Raw genomic sequence first — 19869 nt, forward strand, 5'->3', positions numbered from 1 at the left:
TATATGCCATAGTCTTGAAAATGTTTCGACAAAAAAATAATAACACGTCTTTGGAATTAATTTGTTCGGTTCTATTATCATTCGCACGATGACACTCAAAGAGTAAAGTAGTAGTACAAGCGCTCCGTTAAATCTTTTCTAGATCGCGATCATATCGAAAAATTATTTGCTGTATTAAAATATGTAAATATAAATATATATTAATATAATATAATATAATATGATATATATATATAATAAAATACGTATTGTTTACGCCAAGATTGATAATTACTGTTGTCATCGAAATATCTACGTACGTTAACATATTTATCTTACCTTATATGTAATAATATAATATAATAATATATTTTGATATGACACGAACAATACGGCATTCGATCTTGACGTAAACAATAGCGCGCTAGTATACACGTATGGCCTTCGTATTATTCATAAAGCGACACTCGAGCAATAAAGATCGTAGTGCGAAATACGTCGTATATTCTTAAATTAATTATTAATTAAACGATTATTGTATCATGACTTTCAATATATTAAACTTTCGACTATAATCGTATTAATATACATGTATTGCATTATATATATATATATCAATAATGAAAATAACAAATTCATTACGCGTAATAATTTTACAAAATGAATTATTTTGAGTTTTATAAAGAGATTTATAATTATATATATATTAATATATATATTATATATAAAATTATATATAATATAACCCTCCCAGGGGTACACCTTGTCGCGGTGGGAGGGCTTAGTACTTGGATGGTGCCTTGAAGTTTTATTTTAAATTTTTTAATTTAGAAAATCTCAAGGAGCCTGAAGAGGAAGCTAAGTACCCTTTCGCGTCGTCGATGCCGTCAACGTGTCGCGGACGGCGGCGTCTTCGCGTTACGCGTTTTCGCGTTTAGCTTTTTCGCGTCATCGCGTCATCGCGTTTTCGCATTGGACTTTCTCGCAATCCCAATTTCATTTATTTGTCATCGAGTTGTCATCTTCCGACGTCAATTAACTGGGATGTTCATTGAGTCGTTGCTGCAACGATCTTTGTCTCACGCCTGGTGCAACGCGGCATTTAGGTGATGCCGGCGCGCATGCGGATGCCAGTACTGTGTATGTGGGCGCGCGATTTTGAGCTTTTGCTCAAAAGTCCGGCTGATTGAGGTCACGCTCTGCTTCTAGCTCCAGTTCGGTACGGATCGGTTAGGATTCGATCGATTGCTTGGAATCATCGTTAATGGATCCCTTCTCTTGTTCCGTCTGAGATAGGATATTAGGCGCGGACAAGAGTCGAGTGAACTCCATTCGCGTTGATTCCATCAATCGATAGTTTTCTTCCGTTTCGGACTTAACTCTTGTTCGGAGGTAAGATGCGTTGAATTCCCGACCTGTTGACTCGAAGATGACTCTTGTAAAAGTGAAACGGGATTTTCGCTCGTACCGAAACCGGGAGTGTCGTTTAAAAGTATATATATATTAAATATATACATCGCGCGACAAAACAGAAAATTTTTTATCTTATCGAATAGTGCGGGAGTGCCGTTCAGTATCGCGCATAAAAGTGCGAAAATAGCGATATAAAAATATCGCACGTGAGTGCGGGAGTGCTGCTAAAAGTATCGCGCGATTAAGACTGAGAGGAGGAGGAGGCCTAGGAGAGGCATCGAGCTTCGGCAGAGCAACCGTCTGGTAAATAGTTTATTTATTGCAATTATATATATATATATATATATATATATATATATAAATTAAATATTGAATATATTTATTATAATTTAAATTAAGCAATTAATCGTAATTTGATTTTTTTATTCATATGATTTAAATACGAATTTTAAAGAAAAAGATTTTTATATAAAATTTATAATCTTGTAAAGGTTTTATAAAGTTATTCAAGAATTATTACTAATATTTTATTTTATTAATCTGCTATTATTATATGCGTCGGATATAAAATTCAATGCATACAATAATTTTTAAAATATTAATTATTTTGAACATTATTACAATTTAGATCTTCTATTGTATGTTATAGATCGACGCAACAACCCAGATGATCTGAGAGGAGGAGCAGGCCTAGGAGAGGCATCCTGCACCAGCGGAACAACCTGATGGTGAATATTATTATATTCATTATTTATATTAATTGTATATAAATGAATTAATTAATTTATTAATTTGATTTATGTGAATGATTTAAACAAGAAAAATTGGGAAATTTTTGTAATATTTCTTTCTATATAATTCTTTCTAAAGGTTCTACTTGAAAAAATTAATTAATTATAAAATTATTTTATATTTATATATCTATTTATAATTGCGCACATCGGACATAAAATTCAATGAATCCAATAATAAATTTCTTAAAATATTAATTATTTTAAACATTGATGTAATTTCCATTTTATATTTGTATGTTCCAGACAACGTAGCTTCAATATCAATTCCGCTGTTGCGCATCAGTGCCGGTAAGTGACAACCTTTTATTTTGAAGCAAAGGATTTATAAATGCATGAAGAAATCCATTGCTTCTAACTCTCCGTTGGCGGGACAATACGCGAGTAAAAATTAAAGTGAAAAAGTAAAGGAAAAATATTTTTAATAAAGATAGATGATTTTAATAAAGATAGATGATTTTGATTGCAATTGTATGATGGACATACATGAAATATTCTAAATTCTATTATATATCGGTCTCTATAAAAAACAATTTTATAAAAATATAAGTTTTTAATCGATAATATTTAATCTATAAAATAGAGATATTTCTAACCAATCTGCCAACCGAGAGTTAAAATGCATGCTTTTTATCTTTTATGCATGATAATTTATAATACTATATTATTATATACTTGCAATTTTTGACAACTGAATAACGTACGTTAAAGAAACGATCATAATATCGCATGATCGTTTTTGAAACAAATAGTCGTCAGAATGAATGGCCAGAAGTGGAGATAACTGGCCTGAAAAATACATGGTCAATATTGGCCAAAAGATGTGTTGCGCGGTTAAGGCTCTTTAAATTTTATCGCGAATTTCCGATTTAGGGCTCCCCAAATTGCACCTTATCGCGAATTTTTGCTGGTGTAAGCCAGCAAGTAAGGCGGCTAGGGCTGTTAGGACTGCTAGGACTGTTAGGGATGTTAGGGCTGGTAGGTTTGTTAGGGCTATTAGGGAATGTAAAAATTAAAATTTATATTCAGAGAAAAAAAACATAAATATTATTAAAAAAAGAAAAAAAAATATATATATATATATTTCTTTTCGTCGTCGGTGTCGTCAACGTGTCGCGGACGGCGGCGTCTCGTTACCGCGTTTTCGCGTTTAGCTTTTTCGCGTCATCGCGTTATCGCGTTTTCGCGTTGGACTTTCTCGTAATCCCACTTTCACAAGTGAAACGGGATTTTCGCTCGTATCGAAACCGGGAGTGCCGTTTAAAGTATATATATATTAAATATATACATCGCGCGACAAAACAGAAAATTTTTAATCGTATCGAATAGTGCGGGAGTGCTGTTCAGTATCGCGCGTAAAGGTGCGAAAATAGCGATATAAAAATATCGCTCGTGAGTGCGGGAGTGCCGTTAAGTATCGCGCGTCTAACTGAGAGGAGGAGGAGGCCTAGGAGAGGCATCAGGCTCCGGCAGAGCAACCTTCTGGTAAGCAATTTATTTATTTGTAATTATATATTAAATATTAAATATATTTATTCTAATTTAAATCAAACAATTAATCGCAACAATTAATTTGATTTGTTTATTTATATGATTTAAATAAGAGAGAAAAAGATTTTTAAATAAAAGCTATAATCTCTTGTAAAGATATAAGCTTTTATAAAATTATTAAAGAATTATTAATAATGTTTTTCTTTAATTTATAGAATTATTTTATGAATCTACTTATTATTATATGGATTGAATATAAGATACACAATATAAGATACACAATACATACAATAATAATTCTTTGAAATATTAATTATTTTGGACGTTATTATAATTTGGATTTTCTATGTGTATGTTATAGATATAACCAACCCAGATGATCTGAGAGGAGGAGCAGGCCTAGGAAAGGCATCTTGCACCAGCGGAACAACCTGATGGTGAGTATTATTATTTATATTAATTTTATATAAATTAATTAATTAATTAATTTGATTTATATAAATGATTTAAACATGAAAAAATTGGACAAATTTTTACAATAATTCTTTCTATAAAAGTTTCGACTTAAAAAAAATTAATTACTTATAAAATTATTTCATATTTATACATCTATTTATAATTGCGTACATTGGATATAAAATTCAATGAGTCCAATAATAATTTCTTAAAATATTAATTATTTTGACAATTGATATAATTTGCACTTTATATTTGTATGTTACAGACAACATAGCTTCAATATCAATTCCGCTGTTGCGCATCAGTGCCGGTAAGTGACAACTTTTTATTTTGAAGCAAAGGATTTGTAAATGCATGAAGAAATCCGTTGCTTCTAACTCTTGATTGGCAGGACAATACGTGTAAAAATTAAAGTAAAAGAAAAGATATTGTTAAAGTGACAATAGATATAGACATGTAATATTTATTTCCATTATATATATATTGGCCTTTACAAAACGATTTTAAAAATAGATTTTTAATTTCTAAATATTTAATCTAAAAAATAAAGATATTTATAAGCAACCCGCCGACCGAGAGTTAAAATGCATGCTAATTATATTTTATGCATGATAATTTATTTCGCGATTCTTCTGACGACTGAATGACGTACGTTAAAATACGATCATAATATCGTACGATCGTAAACAAATAGTTGTCATAATGAATATAGCCAGAAGCAGAGATAACTGGCTTGGATAATACATATATCAATATTGGCAATATTGGCCAAAAGATGTGTTGCGCCGCTAAGGCTTCCTTTTATCGCGAATTTCCGGTTAGGGCTTCTTAAATTTTTCATTATCGCGGATTCCTAATTAGGATTCCCCAAATTTCTTATCGTGAATTTCTGTTGGTGTAAAGCCAGCAAATAGGGCGGCTAGGGATGTTAGGTCTGTGTTAGGTCTGCTACAGCGAGCCATTAAGTCTGTTAGGACTCTTAGGACTGTTAGGACTGTTAGGTGTGTTAGGGTTATTAGGGCTATTAGGGCTATTAGGGCATATAAAAATTAAATTTATTTTCAGGAAAAAGAAACATAAAAATACGTTATTTTTAGGGGGTATTTTCATATATATAATTTATTTAATGTAGAATTAAATAAATTATAAAGAATTGAAATTAATTATGGAAAAATTATAAATAAAAATAAAAAATGTACGGAAAATGTAAAAAATGTAACTTAAATACATAATATACATTTAAGTTACATTTTATTATAATTTTAGTATAATATGTATTAAATTTAACATTTAATATTTTATTTTTTATAAACTGTATTAATACTTTATTTCATCATATAAAAATTGTATTTTCTTAAAAATTATACAATTTTAAAATTAAATGTGAATGTTATTAGTATCTAATATGATAATATTGATTCGATAAAATATTGAGAAAATAAGTAATTCAAACTAAATAATTTTTTTAAAATTTATTTAAATCTATATATATTGATTATCATTGATTAATCATTTCGAATAATAAACATACATTATAATTTTCTTAAATTGAGTATATTGATACTAATAGCATCAATTATTAAATTATATCTATAAATTGTATTATTTTTAATTTTTTTTTAATTTTCTGTGCATTTGTATATAAATTGTAATCTAATTGTTATAATATAAAAGAAATCTATTGTACATTACACGAAATTAGAAAAATACGTACAATAACAAAATTTGTTTAATTAACACGTTCGATATATATTTTATTTGAATATTTTTATTGCAAAATTATTCAAATATTTGGATAGCTTGCTTTTTATACTAAAAGATTATTAATAAATTTGAGAAACTTTCGTAATCGCGCAAATACCGTAAGAAAACATCCTAATATAAAGATTATTATATACATAATATAAAAATTATTAAATAAAAGTGTCAAGAGAGACAACAATGTTAACGCAATAATTAGATATTAACTTTTTATTCGTAAAATTTGGTGCGCTTTTAATATTACAGAAACGCAAGTATATTCAAAAATAAAATATTGCGAAAGATTAAAATTAATCATTATCGATCACGCGGAAATTAAAATCTGTAAAATAAAATAATTTTATTTAATTATCGTTTTTAATTAAATGTATTTCGAGGATTTTGCATCGCGTTAGATATTTATTGAACGATTTTATAATAAATTATATTGCAAACAATTGCGTTCTTTTCACGTTTTTGAACGTGATCGTTGTCTCCGCGAAAAAGCTTTATCGCTATTCCTCATGTCAGGTGGATGCTAGCAAATGCGCGGTTTGTACTGACGGATAGTCGAAACGATTTTCATTGTGGAGAGTTACTTCTTGTCGGTTTTGGAGATCTATCTTCAACGCATAGTTCGGTGCTTTATTAAAAATTGGAAATTTCCATTACAGAGTTGGAATTAAACTCAGATTTTCTTGGTGGTTTCTGGAAACAATGTTTTTGGCAGTGATTGTTTGAATCGAATCATAAAATTCATTAAATATATTTTGAGAAAAAGTATATTTTTTTGTTAAAAATGTTCTTCTATTAATATCAATATTATTTTAATAATGAACATATCTAATAATAGTTCAAAAATGAATATAATAGAAAAATTGATTTTTAAAATTGCCTTTTTCAAATATAAATTTAATTTAATAAGTGTTTGCAGACTTTTTGTGCAAAATTTTCATTATTTGAAAAATTATATTAGTTACAAACAAGTATATTTTACTAATTAATTTTTAATTAATTTTATTTTTGGTCTCTTTTAAGAAACCACTTACAGGCACTGGGAGTTCCACTATTTCAGTATATGGTATCCACTATACAGTTTATTTATGTTAGATAAGACAAATATATATGTATATATAATAAAATACATGTGCGAAATTGTGATATATTTGAAAAAACTCTTTTTTGTATTATTCTTAATTAATATATTAGGAATGCATGATATAATATAAAATGTGTGAGTAATTAAAAAATTCGAGATAAATCGAATGGGTACTCTGATATCAGTAAGATGAGATCAGCAAATTATTGTTACGTGCTAAGTGTTAACTGTTAAATGCAACAGAAAAATTAATTTCTTGATAATCATTTGATGCTGCTAAATATTCAAATTAAATTTTTTTTGTCTGTCTGTTAAATATCTTACTGTTATTAGATTTGATTTGTCTCGAGCACATTTAGTACCCTAAAATTATTATTATTCACATATTTAATCAAGTAACGCTAAAAGCACATATATTTTATTTTTTCTAAATATACTTGATTCTAACATGTATATAAAAATCATTATATTCAGTTATTATTTAGTAAAAAAAGATATTTCTTAAAATGGAAGAACATTTTTTTTATGCGAATTTTAATTTCATTTATTGAAAATGATAAGAAGGGTAACAGTTAATTCGCTGCCGAAATCACTGTTATCAGGAGCAATTAGGAAGATCAGGGATTCGTTCCTTCCTGTAAAGGGATTTCTGATGTTTAATGAATCACTTAACTATTCATTGTCGATTTCGCAAGATCCGAAATAGAAGAAATAAGACAAATTGAAGTCGTTTTCCACTTTTAGGATCGTTCTTCTCTCTGTCAGATATTAACCAGCGTGTCACTCGGCAGAGGGATTTTGATCTGGTTTAATCGTTGGGTTAGTTATCCTTCATTGAACGTGGTGATAATGCGATTTTAAAGAACATTAAAGTTTAGCATGTTTGCAATTGTCCGCGGATATTTTTTATTTTTAATCACAAAATTTACATGAAATTGTATATTTGAAAAGAAATCGAGTATCACATTTTGAATACGCGTTTAGTTTTTTACGTCATATATTATAATTGCAGATTCCTCGTATATTATAATTGCAGATCATATAAAATGCGCCTCTAATATCACAATCTTTTTATTATCATATAAAACGATAATAATTATATTGCGTGTGCGCACGTTGTATTCAGATTATAGAAATTATATGTATTGTGGTTAAATATTATTATCAATTTATTCATCACATACATTCGTGAAATTTAAATCGCGATTTTTTCTTTAATTTAATCAAAGCTCAATTTATCTTTTCGCGATAATATTGTAGAAAAGAAAACTTTTTACAAAATGCATTAAAATTCCGGGTACTCTTTCTTAATTGAAAGACATAATCGATAAATTTATTAATGATTCTTTTGGTTGCGATAGATTATCAGCGTCAATCTAAACATTTCTAATAAATTTTACATTGTACGCATTTTTGATATTTTCGTGTAATATAACAAAATACTCATGTATGTAAAATTGTATATATTAACTATTTTATGTATAATGTATTATGAATTATGTATATTTTATTTTATTGTTATTGTTATACATTATACACTTTCAATTTAATTGTATTATTATATATTAAATTAATTTTGTAATTTATGTTTTATAACTCTTTATATTATATTTCGAGTTAACATATAGTCAAAATAAAATATTATGTATCAAGTTATACAATTATGGAAAATATAACAAAACTATGTGGAAAAGTGTTATTTATAGTGTTATTTATAACACTTACAATAGAGAGAGAGAGAGGGGGGGGGAGAGAAAATAAATCTTGAATAAAAGTCGAAAAATGGAAAATATATCTCCATTTTCCGAATAATGGTTTTATTCTCCGAACTTTCCTTTCTCTTTCTTTTTATATACATAATATTATTGTTAAGTCCAAGCGTATATGTTGATGTTTTCAACATCATTATCCATATTATTGATAATATTTGAATAAATTCGAATATACATATATTTATTTGATGTTGATAGCACCACCAATTTATAAATTGTATTATAATTATAATAAATATTTTGTAATATATTTTTATATGACTGCAAGCTATGTAATTATACACTATAATATTTTATAATTATATAATATATATTTTATAAATTCTTTGTATTATATTTTCTATTTGGAAAGTTTGAAAAATCTACACTATTAAAAGAAAATAAAATAAAATTTTACCTCCTCGATTGTATCTCCACCTTAACGAAGGCATTTGCCGGGTGAGGAGGTTTGAGTACTCTAATGAACCTAAGAGCTATGCCGGCGGTAACGTAGGCCAGTATTCATATATAATCTGTTCTTATGTTTAAAATTATCTTAGATTATATCTTAAAATTTTATTCAATCAATGAAGTGATCACAATATTTTCTTTGACTTAAGATGGCCTTAAATATAAAAACAGACTATGAATATTAGCTGTAGTTATCAGTAGGGTCACCCATGCCGGATAGGTCGAAGGGGAAGAGTCAGACTAAGAGAGATACACAAAATTTACATAAATTATATGTATTATAATAATATATAATAATAATATATAATATATAAATTATATATCATTAATATATATATAAATTATGTATATTATATTAATATTTGTGAATAAATTGGAAGCAAAAAGAAATAGTAATCGGAAGAATAGAGAAAAGTCGCTTCAGTGAATTGAACATTTTTTAAGAATGCCTGAAGATAAATAACTATGGAAGATATTCCAACAAACATCAAGAAGGAGGAAATGCATGTACCTATTATCTTAGGAATGCGACAGTATAACAATCGAAAGATTCGAAGAAGAGGATAGCGTTAAGTAAAAATTATATAGTAATAATTAAGAACGAAAAAATAGCTTGCAATTATATAAAATCTGCTAATATTAATTATATTTTATAATTGTTATATTTTACAGTTTAGTATTAGGGTATAGGTATTAAATATTCAAATATTTTGCTGTTATGGAAACTACAATAAAATAATATAAAACATGTTTGTGTGTTATATAGAGGGGAATATATAATTTCATTAATCTACAGAATACTAATTACGTTCAAAAAGATTAAATAAATTATAAAAGATTGAATTATTATTTTGTGGACATTTAAAATCGTTAATTATTACAGATATAACGAAAAGTTCTTGAGGTTATTGAAAGAGAGAGCAAAAGTAAATAAAGAGCAAGCCAGATGACATAAAATACATATATCATCAAAAGAGTTTTGAAGTCTTTTACATGATACTTCTTTTACTTAATATTATAATTTTTTGCAAGCATTATCTTATCATAAAAAATAAACTGCATTGTATTCGTTTACAATTAATAGAATGTAAATATCCTATAAAGTAAAAACTGAAACTTTTATTTTTTATTTTATTAGTTTAAAATTTTATTTTTATTCAATTTTAATAGAATAATAAGAATTTTACAATTAAATGACATCAAACAGGACATAAATCGGATGTATTTTATTGTTAAATATGTAATAAAAAATTTTTATTATTAGACTAAATTATAAATTATTATTTACGTCGTGTTTAATGTCATTTTAAATCGCAAAAATCTCACTAATTCTTTAAAATTAAATAAAAATAACTTTTTTGAAATTAAATAAAAATAAAATTTCAAACCAATAAAATAAAAAATAAAGGTTTCAATTTATATTTTATAGGATATTTACATTCTCGTGAGTTATTAATGAATAGAAGAAGCAAGAAAATTGATTGTAAGCGACTTCGAAATTTTTCGATGATAGATCAAGTGCTTTGCGAAAATATTACAAATTTGTACTATACATCGGAAAGAAAGGAGAGAGAGAGAGAAAGATCACAAAACTTATTTATATTTATTTAATATACATAAATTTATTTAATATACATAAGCGAAATTTATTTAATATACATAAGCGTATTGTGTTCTTCGTATTATTACAGTTTTTGTATCATAAGAAAGAGAAAATAAAATTAAAGTTGAATACTGAATGTGCTCTAAAGTAAATCTCATCTAAATAAATAAATGCATAAATGTGCGCCCCACATTCCTCATGAAAAAAATACATAATATTAATTTTTATGTATTATTATTTTTAGATTTTTATTCTTTTAAATTCTCTAGATGCACTTTTCATTTCTCCTCTCTTTCTTTCCAACTACTAAATATAGATCTATCATTTTTAATATAGATCTGTCATTTTTAGTGTACATTATTGCAGTAAGTGGAATAAAGAGCAAATCTTTTGGCACATTTAAAATGTACAGGAAAGTTTTATCTGATGCGTTTTTTTCAATAGAAATATCTGAAAAAAATGCATACGTCTTTTTTAATCTTAGTCTTTCTAAATAAAAATTAGAATGACGCCATGTTTGCTCCATCTTATCTTATTGAGATCAAAATTGCGGTACTTTGTTAATCTAGTGACTTTAGCTGAAGATGCTTTGAAGCATTTGATTGACCAATCAGGTTAAAGAAATCTTTACTCCTTTTACCCTGATTGGTCTATCAAATGCTTCAAAGCATCTCCTTGACCGCAGCCTCAGATATTACTTTAATGTAAAGGGAAGCAACTAATGAGTTCATGTATGAGTTCAATGACTTTTACCTTGTCTGTCACGTGTCAAAACACAGCTGTTTGAAAAAATACCGCGAGACGTCACGAGTAATGTTTTGTAGCAATTAAAAACGTGTGATACGTAGAAATAAATGAGAAAATGAAGTTGCTAACATACATGTACTTATTTTGTACAACGATTGCAATCGCTTTACCAATAAATAAAAAAATTTCTGTTAATGTGATAAATCCTGTTATACCTAATATAGGCGAGTATGAGCTTACATTATATCAAAATGATTTATCGCATATCGAAAGGCTTTAGATTTTTTTATTTCTCATTAAAAGACATTGCTGTGTAATGAAGATTAGTTTTTGTATTATATATAATATCAGAGAATGCAACTTTTATAAAACTATATTTTATATAGTTAGAACATTAAACCAAGATCAAGAACAAGATTTATTACTATATCTTTACGAATCGTCGCAGGACCCAGAAGTCCGTCCTGGTTTGTTTGAGGGAGATATAGCCATGACTAATGAGGTATATATTTTATATATATTTTGTTAATATTTCTCATATTTTTTTTATTATATTACTGTGTATTTTTTTTTATATTTCTTATATAGTGCATTTTGCATTATTTTTTATATTTTTTATTATTTCTTGTATTTTATATTTCAGTATCTCAATTATTGGCGTATTGGTTTACGTTGGGATGTTTTCCCAGATAAATTGTGGCAAAATGGAATAGTTCCTTATGTAATTAGTGATTTGTATAGTACGTATGTATTAATATATAACTATATAGTTAACATTATATTCAATATTTGAAAGAACAAAGATGAGAGAATACAATTAGTATAATACACAAGCTTTTGTCTTCAGATCCTGCAGATTATGTAAAAATATATAAAGCAATCACATATATAAATAATATGACATGTGTTAAATTTATTCCATGGGATGGTAAGAGCAAAGATTTTTTGCTGATTTGGCCAATGATGAATCCTAAAGGGTAAATATTCGTATTTTATATAAAAAGTACGAATGAAAAAATAAGATATTTCTTTCAAACATATGTAAAAAAAATTATCCAGATGCTGGTCATTTGTGGGCAAATTCGGTGGAGCTCAGATTCTTTCCCTGGAACCGCCAGACGAGAAAGGACCGAATTGCTTAGAAAACGAGGGAAGAGCGATACATGAATTGATGCACGCTCTCGGTATCTTCCACGAGCACAGTCGTGCCGATAGAGATATGTATATAGATATACATTACGAAAATATCATACCTGGTAAATATTTATATTTCTAAATTTATATAAATTATAAAATATATGACAAAATAAAATATAATTATATAATCTATAATATATATTATGCGTAAGTACAGACTACTATTTTTGTTGGAATTTTTCTAACGATGATTTTTTTTTTTTATATATTATAGGATTTCGATCAAACTTCAATAAGCAATCGCCGGAGAATGCGACGTATAGCTACGAATATGGATATGACAGCATAATGCATTACGGTAACTACTTTTTTAGTATAGATCCCATGAAACCAACTTTGACACCGAAAATGCCTGGTGTCATGATTGGCCAACGAACAGCAATGAGTAAAACCGATTGCCTGAAGCTGAACAATCTTTATGGATGTTTGAATAAGCCGGAAGAAGCAGGAATATATCACAATATCTGCAAAACATGGGGATTGTAGGCTATATTACTGGCAAAAGTAATTTCTAAAGATGCTAATAACATTTGATAAGTTATGAAAAAGACTGAATTTACATATACATTATAAAATTTATTAAACTTATATAAAGTTTACATTGACATGCAACATGTCATACAGTAATATCATTGATTGTAAAGTAGTTTAAAGTTGTTTCACATCACATTGATGCTTTATTACCTTGCGTTGTTTTTGTATTGAATTTTTTTGATACTTGTCATGTTATTTATGCAAATAGTATTATATTTCTTCTTTGGTATAGATAATGTCTTTCATATTGACATTGTCCTAGTAAAAAACTATTCAGCTGATCCTTGTAATCCTTATGAATGTTATCACTATCTTGATTTTCCATTTCCAATAACAGCTTTTAATCTAAAGTTTATATACAGAAATATAAAAATTAAAATTTTATTTTGAAACTTATATATAATTGTTAGAAAAGAATTGCAATTTGTAAAATCAGTTCTTCTTAGAGGAAAATGTGTGTAATATCACAATTATATCATATGCTAATATCATCATATTAAAAAAAAACCTTTTAATAATTATTTTAATAATTAAAAAAATTATATATATAAAATTAATGAAAACTTACCTAAGTTGTGCAATTTTTTATATTTGCAATATATTTTGTACTTGATTTCGCTTATTTTGTTGATATTTCCATATACCATTAATCATTTTTTATTTCTTAATTTTTTCAATTAATATTTCTTAGTAATAATTATTCAAGGACTTTTCCACAAAAATATGTGAATTTATTATTTGAATTCTGAATTGCCTTAATAATTGAGATTTCTTTGTCAAAATAATGTTGCTCTAATATTGTAAGTAGCAATTACAATGTATTAAGCTTCTCAAATATATGCTACAGAGATATCTTTCATCTTTTACTCGATGTTGATATATTCTGATATATATATCCAATTTCTTCTTTTCAAGTTGGAAAATGTCCAAAAATCATTGTATGAACTGTATGATAAATAGGCCAAATCTGTTCCAATATCATGTAACTCTTGATGAGTATGTCCAATGATGTAAAGTCTGATATTCTTCTGTTCTTGTGTTGAATTGAAATCATTTTTTCTTATTTTCCTCAGATGAATATGCATCAGCTCCGTTTAGAGTTTTTGATTTTTATTTTATCCTATCTAATCCTAAAATCATTTAAAAAAGTGTTATATAATTTCTGTAGACATTTAGAGCCTAAAAGAATATGTATCAATATTTAAGAATTAAAGAATTATTGGGAACTTAGAGAAACGGCTCCAGACAGTATCGTGTGGATTCCGAAGGCAAGATCCCTTTTTACTTTACCTCCCACAAGCATTCATGCTCCATTGAGATACAAGATGGAGGCATGCCAAAATGAGAGGATATTTGAGATCAACTTAATAAAGTTACTTATAATATAATTAACAGATTTTTTAAAAACAGTCATTTTGTATTCAATTTAAATATTTTACTAAAATCATTCAATGTATAGTTTGTTTCGCATAAAATCTTGCAAGATATTTTTCTTCGAAATTTGATATTGTACAAAAAAATGCTTCATATAAAATTTATAAAGCTTTCAGAAAGGGAAAAGTTGATAATCTTGAATTCTATTTTTCAAAGACAATCTAATTTTTAAATGAAACTACTCTAATTAAAAAGAATAACTATTCTCATTGCACATTTATATTTTTTTGTATTAATTGATTTCTTTCATTATTTTGTACATGAAATTATTGAGATAACAATCGAAAAATGAATATTTTATAAAATTTATGTAAATAAATATTTCACAAATTTTATATAAATTGGCTTTGCTATGTTTATAATTTTTAAGACTGAGTATTGTAAAATAAATTTATATAAAAAAATTAGGGTCACTCTATTAAAAAAAAATATATTTATACAATTTTGAAAAATGATCTTAAAATTCAAGATTATTAATTTTCTTCTTTCTCAAAATTTTATAAAATTTGTCTGAAACATTTTTTTCATGTCATGTTTCGGAGAAAAAATTTCGTGAAACATTTGGTATGTACACGTGGAGAAAAAATAACTCTAATCGTGACTCGCATATATATATCAATTTTCCGAGTGCATAAACGACAAAATATAACGTGCAAATTTATTATTCCATATGAAATATGAAAAATAATTATATTTTGTTTTAGTCACTTATGCTTTGATCATTAAAATAGGATATTACAGAAGGATATTAATGAAGATCCACGTGTACGACGATTATAAACGAACATGATAAAAAAGATTATATTTGATCAATTAGACATACGTTATTCGGTTTGCCAAAAAATCATTGATAAAGCGAAGTAACTTTAAAAATTTGTTGATTAGAAACAATTTTTGCAGAATTATAAATTGTGAAAGAAAGAATAAAATAAAGAGATCTTACTCACATCACTACTAATGAAGGAAAGAGGGATTCAGCAGAAATACTTCCTTTTAGAATAAACGATAATGATTTTCAGCGCCATCTCTACTCCAAGAGTGGGGGAACATCCGAGTGAGTTTTAAGGCGCATTCACATTTTGGCAGAAAATGCAGGAGCCAATCACAACTCGCGCTGGTAGTTAGAATTTTCATGTTTTGCCTATCTATGTGTTGCTTACACACTGCTTATTACCCGAGTTTTGATTGGCTATTTTGTTTTTCTGTCAAGATGTGAATGCGCCTTTAGAGTTTATTTATTTTGTGTCTTAAGCATGGGATAGAGTGCAACCTCAACTTTTGTTTTTTATACCTATAGCTTGATTTAAATATTTAAATTATTGTTCGAATGATTGCACATGTATTAAAGTTGAAAATTATGGGATTTTTGCGAGAAACTGCTGTGTCAAATTTAGATCATGCAATTGCAGGAGCTGCCAGTGGATTTATAACAAGATTTTTATGTCAGCCTTTAGATGTTATAAAAATTAGATTTCAAGTAAGTTTTATTATATTGAAGTAAGTGTTTTATATTATATAATAAAATTTATGATGTATTTTCTTTTGCATGTGTGATTTCATAATTTATCATTTTTGTATAGTTACAAGTTGAACCAATTTCAAAGGCTCATATTAGCAAATATAATTCTGTACCACAAGCTTTTTTACTAATATTTAAAGAGGAAGGAATTTCTGCTTTGTGGAAGGGCCATATACCTGCACAATTGTTGTCAGTTACCTATGGGATGGCTCAGGTGCAGAATAAAATTTATCCAATAACATATTTAATATAGCAATTAAGTAAATGTTTAGTTTGATGAATACTATTGAGCGACAAGTTTTATCTTTCAAGCTTTTGTTTTTATGCAAAAATATTGAATAAGTATATTTTTATTAAAATTTAAATGGGGTATTTTAAATTAAACGTTTGCCTTTCTTTTTTTTCAGTTTTATTCTTATAATGTGTTTATGCAAATGATGCAAAGTGTACCAAGAATTGAGAAATGGAACCATTCAATGCATTTTATCGCTGGTGCTGGTGCTGGAAGCATTGCAACAATAGTTTCATTTCCTTTTGATACTATAAGGACTAGATTAGTAGCCCAATCAAATAATCATCAAGTATACAAAGGAGTGCTACATTCTTGTAGGTGAGTTGCAGAAAGATTATTTTCAATTTATATTATTACTAATAATAAAAATTATGTTTTTATTAGTACAAATATCTATAAAAATATTTTTATATTTCAGTAACATATTTATTTGCTTTTTTAGTACGATTCTTCGACAAGAATCGCCGAAGGTCTTCTTTTCTGGTCTATTACCAACTTTATTGCAAATTGCTCCACACACTGGCTTGCAATTTGCATTCTATGAATTTTTCACAAATTTCTATAAAAAATACACTTCTGATACCAATACTAATTTCAATAATTCCATGTTATCTGGTAGCATTGCTGGATTTATTGCGAAAACGATCGTTTATCCGTTTGATCTTGCTAGAAAGAGGTTGCAGATACAAGGTTTTCAACATGGTCGTAAAGGATTTGGTAAGTTCTTTCAGTGTAACGGATTATTGGATTGCTTGAGAGTGACTGTAAAAGAAGAAAGGATACAAGGTCTCTTCAAAGGTCTAGTACCGAGTCAGATAAAAGCTGCCGCAACTTCAGCTTTGCATTTTACCATGTATGAACAAGTTTTGCTAGTCTTAAGAATATTGTAATATAACAGCAAGTTTAAATTAGAAGAACTTATTTTAACTTATTTGACATACTATTTTATATATATATATATATATATATATAAATATATATATATATATAAATATATATAAATATATATATATAAAATAGTATTATATATAAATATATATATATATATATATATATATATATTTATAATATATTATAATATATATATTTTACATGTATACTATCCTTTGTATTGCAAATACGTTAATAGATTAATATAATTTGTATGTGCAATATAAATTTGGTTAAAAGTATTGCTTATAAAATTAGGCAGGCGTTATCTTAATGCAGAGAAAGATCTATATAAATATTAAGTTATATTTTTTATGATATTAAAGCATAAATCAACAGTAAGTTAATGTTTACATTTTTTATTTAATGAAGTAATAACTTTTCTATTTCTATAAATGATGCAATACTTTTAACCAATACTGTAAATTAATATATTGTAGAAGACTGATTTATTCAACATATATATTTGTAAATAATAATTTTCCATTCTTAAATATATAAATCATAAGTTTATCATTGATTTTTTACTGACTAAAACTTATTTATATCACAATATGATTATTGAAAATCAAGATTATATATTTCAGTCATTTATCAGTAATATAATAGTTATAAATTAATTTGTGCAGGCATATTTTCAGGTATTCCCTCTAGGACAGCTATAATATTTTTTGCTGTAATTCTAGCCATTTCATTTCTAGTCTCTATGGTAGCACTTCCTATATGAGGTAGAACCACTAAAAGGATTAAATATAGATTAATATTATATATATATAAAATTTTATATGCAATTTTTATGTATAACATGAATCTATACACCTACCACAATTGTCTAGTTTTAATAATTCACTATCTAATGGTATCGGTTCTGGTGTTACAACATCTAAACCAGCTGCTGCAATTGTACGATTCTTTAAGGCGCTTATCAACGCTTCTTGATCCACTATGTCTCCGCGACTACCGTTCACAAATATAGCCGTTTTTTTCATTTGTTTAAAGGCCTCAGCATTGAATAAATGCTTCGTTTCTGATGTCAGAGCTATAGTCACGACGACAAAGTCACTGTTCTTGAGTAATGTGTCAAATTCAACCTTTTCACCGCCGAGTTTGGACGCTTCTGGTTTGACTGTTCTACTTGTATATAACATTTTAGCAATGTTGAAGTTTTTAAGCAGCTCTGCTACCCTGATTCCGATTCTACCAAAACCGACAATTCCTACAGTTTTCCCTGACAAGCCTGTGCCACACATCCATGTCGGCGACCAGGCTTTCCATTCGTTCCTTCAGTACATAAAACAATATTTCATTTCATATATTGCAAAGATTATATATACTTTTGCGACATGTTCTTAATGTTCAGCATACTTGTAAATTGCTCTATTCGCTTGCAGTAAATTCCTTGATGTGGCTAACAGAAGACCTACTATCAGTTCTGCAGTCGCTTCAGTAAGAACATCAGGGGTGTAACCGACTTTAATGCCTCTGTTTTTTAAAGCATCTAAATCCAGGTGATCCACTCCTACTGACATAGATGCCACAACTTTCAATTGTGGGCCTGCAGCTTTCAGTACCTCATCATCTATCTTGTCTGTTAGCAAACAATACAGAGCATTCATTCCACAGATTCTAGATAATAATTCTGATCGTGGTATTGGTTCAGGTTTGTCCCATGACATTATCTGATATTGTCTGAAAGTAACATAAATACTTGTATATTGTGCTATTAAATTTCTTATATTTCATGACATTATAGACATTGTTTTATTACATTGCATAATTATTTAAAATTTACACAAAACTTAAAAATGTCAAATATAAAAAATTATATGATTATGAAAATTTAAAAAAATACAGAACAATGAGATAATTAAAATCATATGTTTTATAGTTCAATAAAATAAATTGTTTTTAGCAATAAAAATTTATTGTAAATAGAATATTCACCGTTCGTGCAGCAAAGATAAACCCGCAGCAGGTATGTCCGGTCGTGTAATTAAAATTTTAGGTTTATCCATTTCCACAGAATTCGTTAGAAACGCTTTCAGACAATTGCAGATTGTTGGATTGAACCTGTTCGAAAGAATAAATCTCTCGCCTCGCTTAAAGAGACCGACAGCGTTCCTGTATTGCATTATGTATGTATCACGTATAACCTCTGGAATTATGTAAATCTCTAAATTTTTTTATAGAAAAGAAAAAATGTACCTTTTCTGGATTAAAAACTCATTTATACATCACTATATGTATATAAATAAGTTGTGATTTTTGGAAATCTTATTTTTTCTTGCAGTGATGACTTTTAATTCTTTTTTATGTATTTTTTAATTCTTATTGATAAATATAAATTTTCATCGAGTTCTAAATTTTTTAAAACGTATACAAAATCTTTTTAAGACACTGAAAATCACGATTAAATATA

At 27.4% G+C, this 19869-nt stretch overlaps 3 protein-coding genes and 1 long non-coding RNA gene across 6 annotated transcripts; 3 read left to right on the forward strand and 1 right to left on the reverse strand.

Moving 5' to 3' along the window:
• Positions 1-1506: 1506 nt before the first annotated feature.
• On the forward strand, positions 1507-2504 carry LOC112637423. The gene is made up of 3 exons (XR_003122545.1): positions 1507-1695; positions 2042-2120; positions 2430-2504. It is a non-coding gene; the product is annotated as an uncharacterized LOC112637423 (long non-coding RNA).
• An 8776-nt stretch (positions 2505-11280) lies between these two features.
• On the forward strand, positions 11281-13291 carry LOC105256247 (astacin). Its single transcript, XM_025407149.1, has 6 exons — positions 11281-11768; positions 11931-12046; positions 12188-12284; positions 12392-12521; positions 12604-12800; positions 12956-13291. Exons 1-6 carry the CDS (start codon positions 11660-11662, stop codon positions 13225-13227), a joined length of 921 nt encoding a protein of 306 aa, XP_025262934.1. The 5' UTR covers positions 11281-11659; the 3' UTR covers positions 13228-13291.
• A 2653-nt stretch (positions 13292-15944) lies between these two features.
• Positions 15945-17454, forward strand: LOC105256250 (mitochondrial thiamine pyrophosphate carrier). Of its 2 annotated transcripts, none has more exons than XM_025407148.1 (4): positions 15945-16186; positions 16290-16442; positions 16636-16838; positions 16939-17454. In XM_025407148.1, exons 1-4 carry the CDS (start codon positions 16037-16039, stop codon positions 17408-17410), a joined length of 978 nt encoding a protein of 325 aa, XP_025262933.1. In that variant the 5' UTR covers positions 15945-16036; the 3' UTR covers positions 17411-17454. The 2 variants fall into 2 exon arrangements, with proteins under 2 accessions (XP_025262933.1, XP_011264313.1); XM_011266011.2 differs by having other exon boundaries at positions 16963-17454.
• Positions 17455-17937: 483 nt separating this feature from the next.
• Positions 17938-19743, reverse strand: LOC105256249 (glyoxylate reductase/hydroxypyruvate reductase). 2 transcript variants are annotated; one of them, XM_011266010.2, is made up of 5 exons: positions 19656-19743; positions 19395-19571; positions 18816-19139; positions 18274-18731; positions 17938-18187 (listed from the first exon to the last, which is right to left on the reverse strand). In XM_011266010.2, the coding sequence occupies exons 2-5, from the start codon at positions 19463-19465 to the stop codon at positions 18060-18062; spliced, it is 981 nt and encodes a 326-aa protein (XP_011264312.1). In that variant the 5' UTR covers positions 19466-19571; positions 19656-19743; the 3' UTR covers positions 17938-18059. The 2 variants fall into 2 exon arrangements, with proteins under 2 accessions (XP_011264312.1, XP_011264311.1); XM_011266009.3 differs by lacking the exon at positions 19656-19743 and having other exon boundaries at positions 19395-19614.
• Between the last annotated feature and the right edge of the window lie 126 nt (positions 19744-19869).

Source organism: Camponotus floridanus, unplaced genomic scaffold, assembly GCF_003227725.1.
Source record: "Camponotus floridanus strain SB8 unplaced genomic scaffold, Cflo_v7.5 scaffold163, whole genome shotgun sequence".
Classification (NCBI taxonomy): Eukaryota; Metazoa; Arthropoda; class Insecta; order Hymenoptera; family Formicidae; genus Camponotus; species Camponotus floridanus.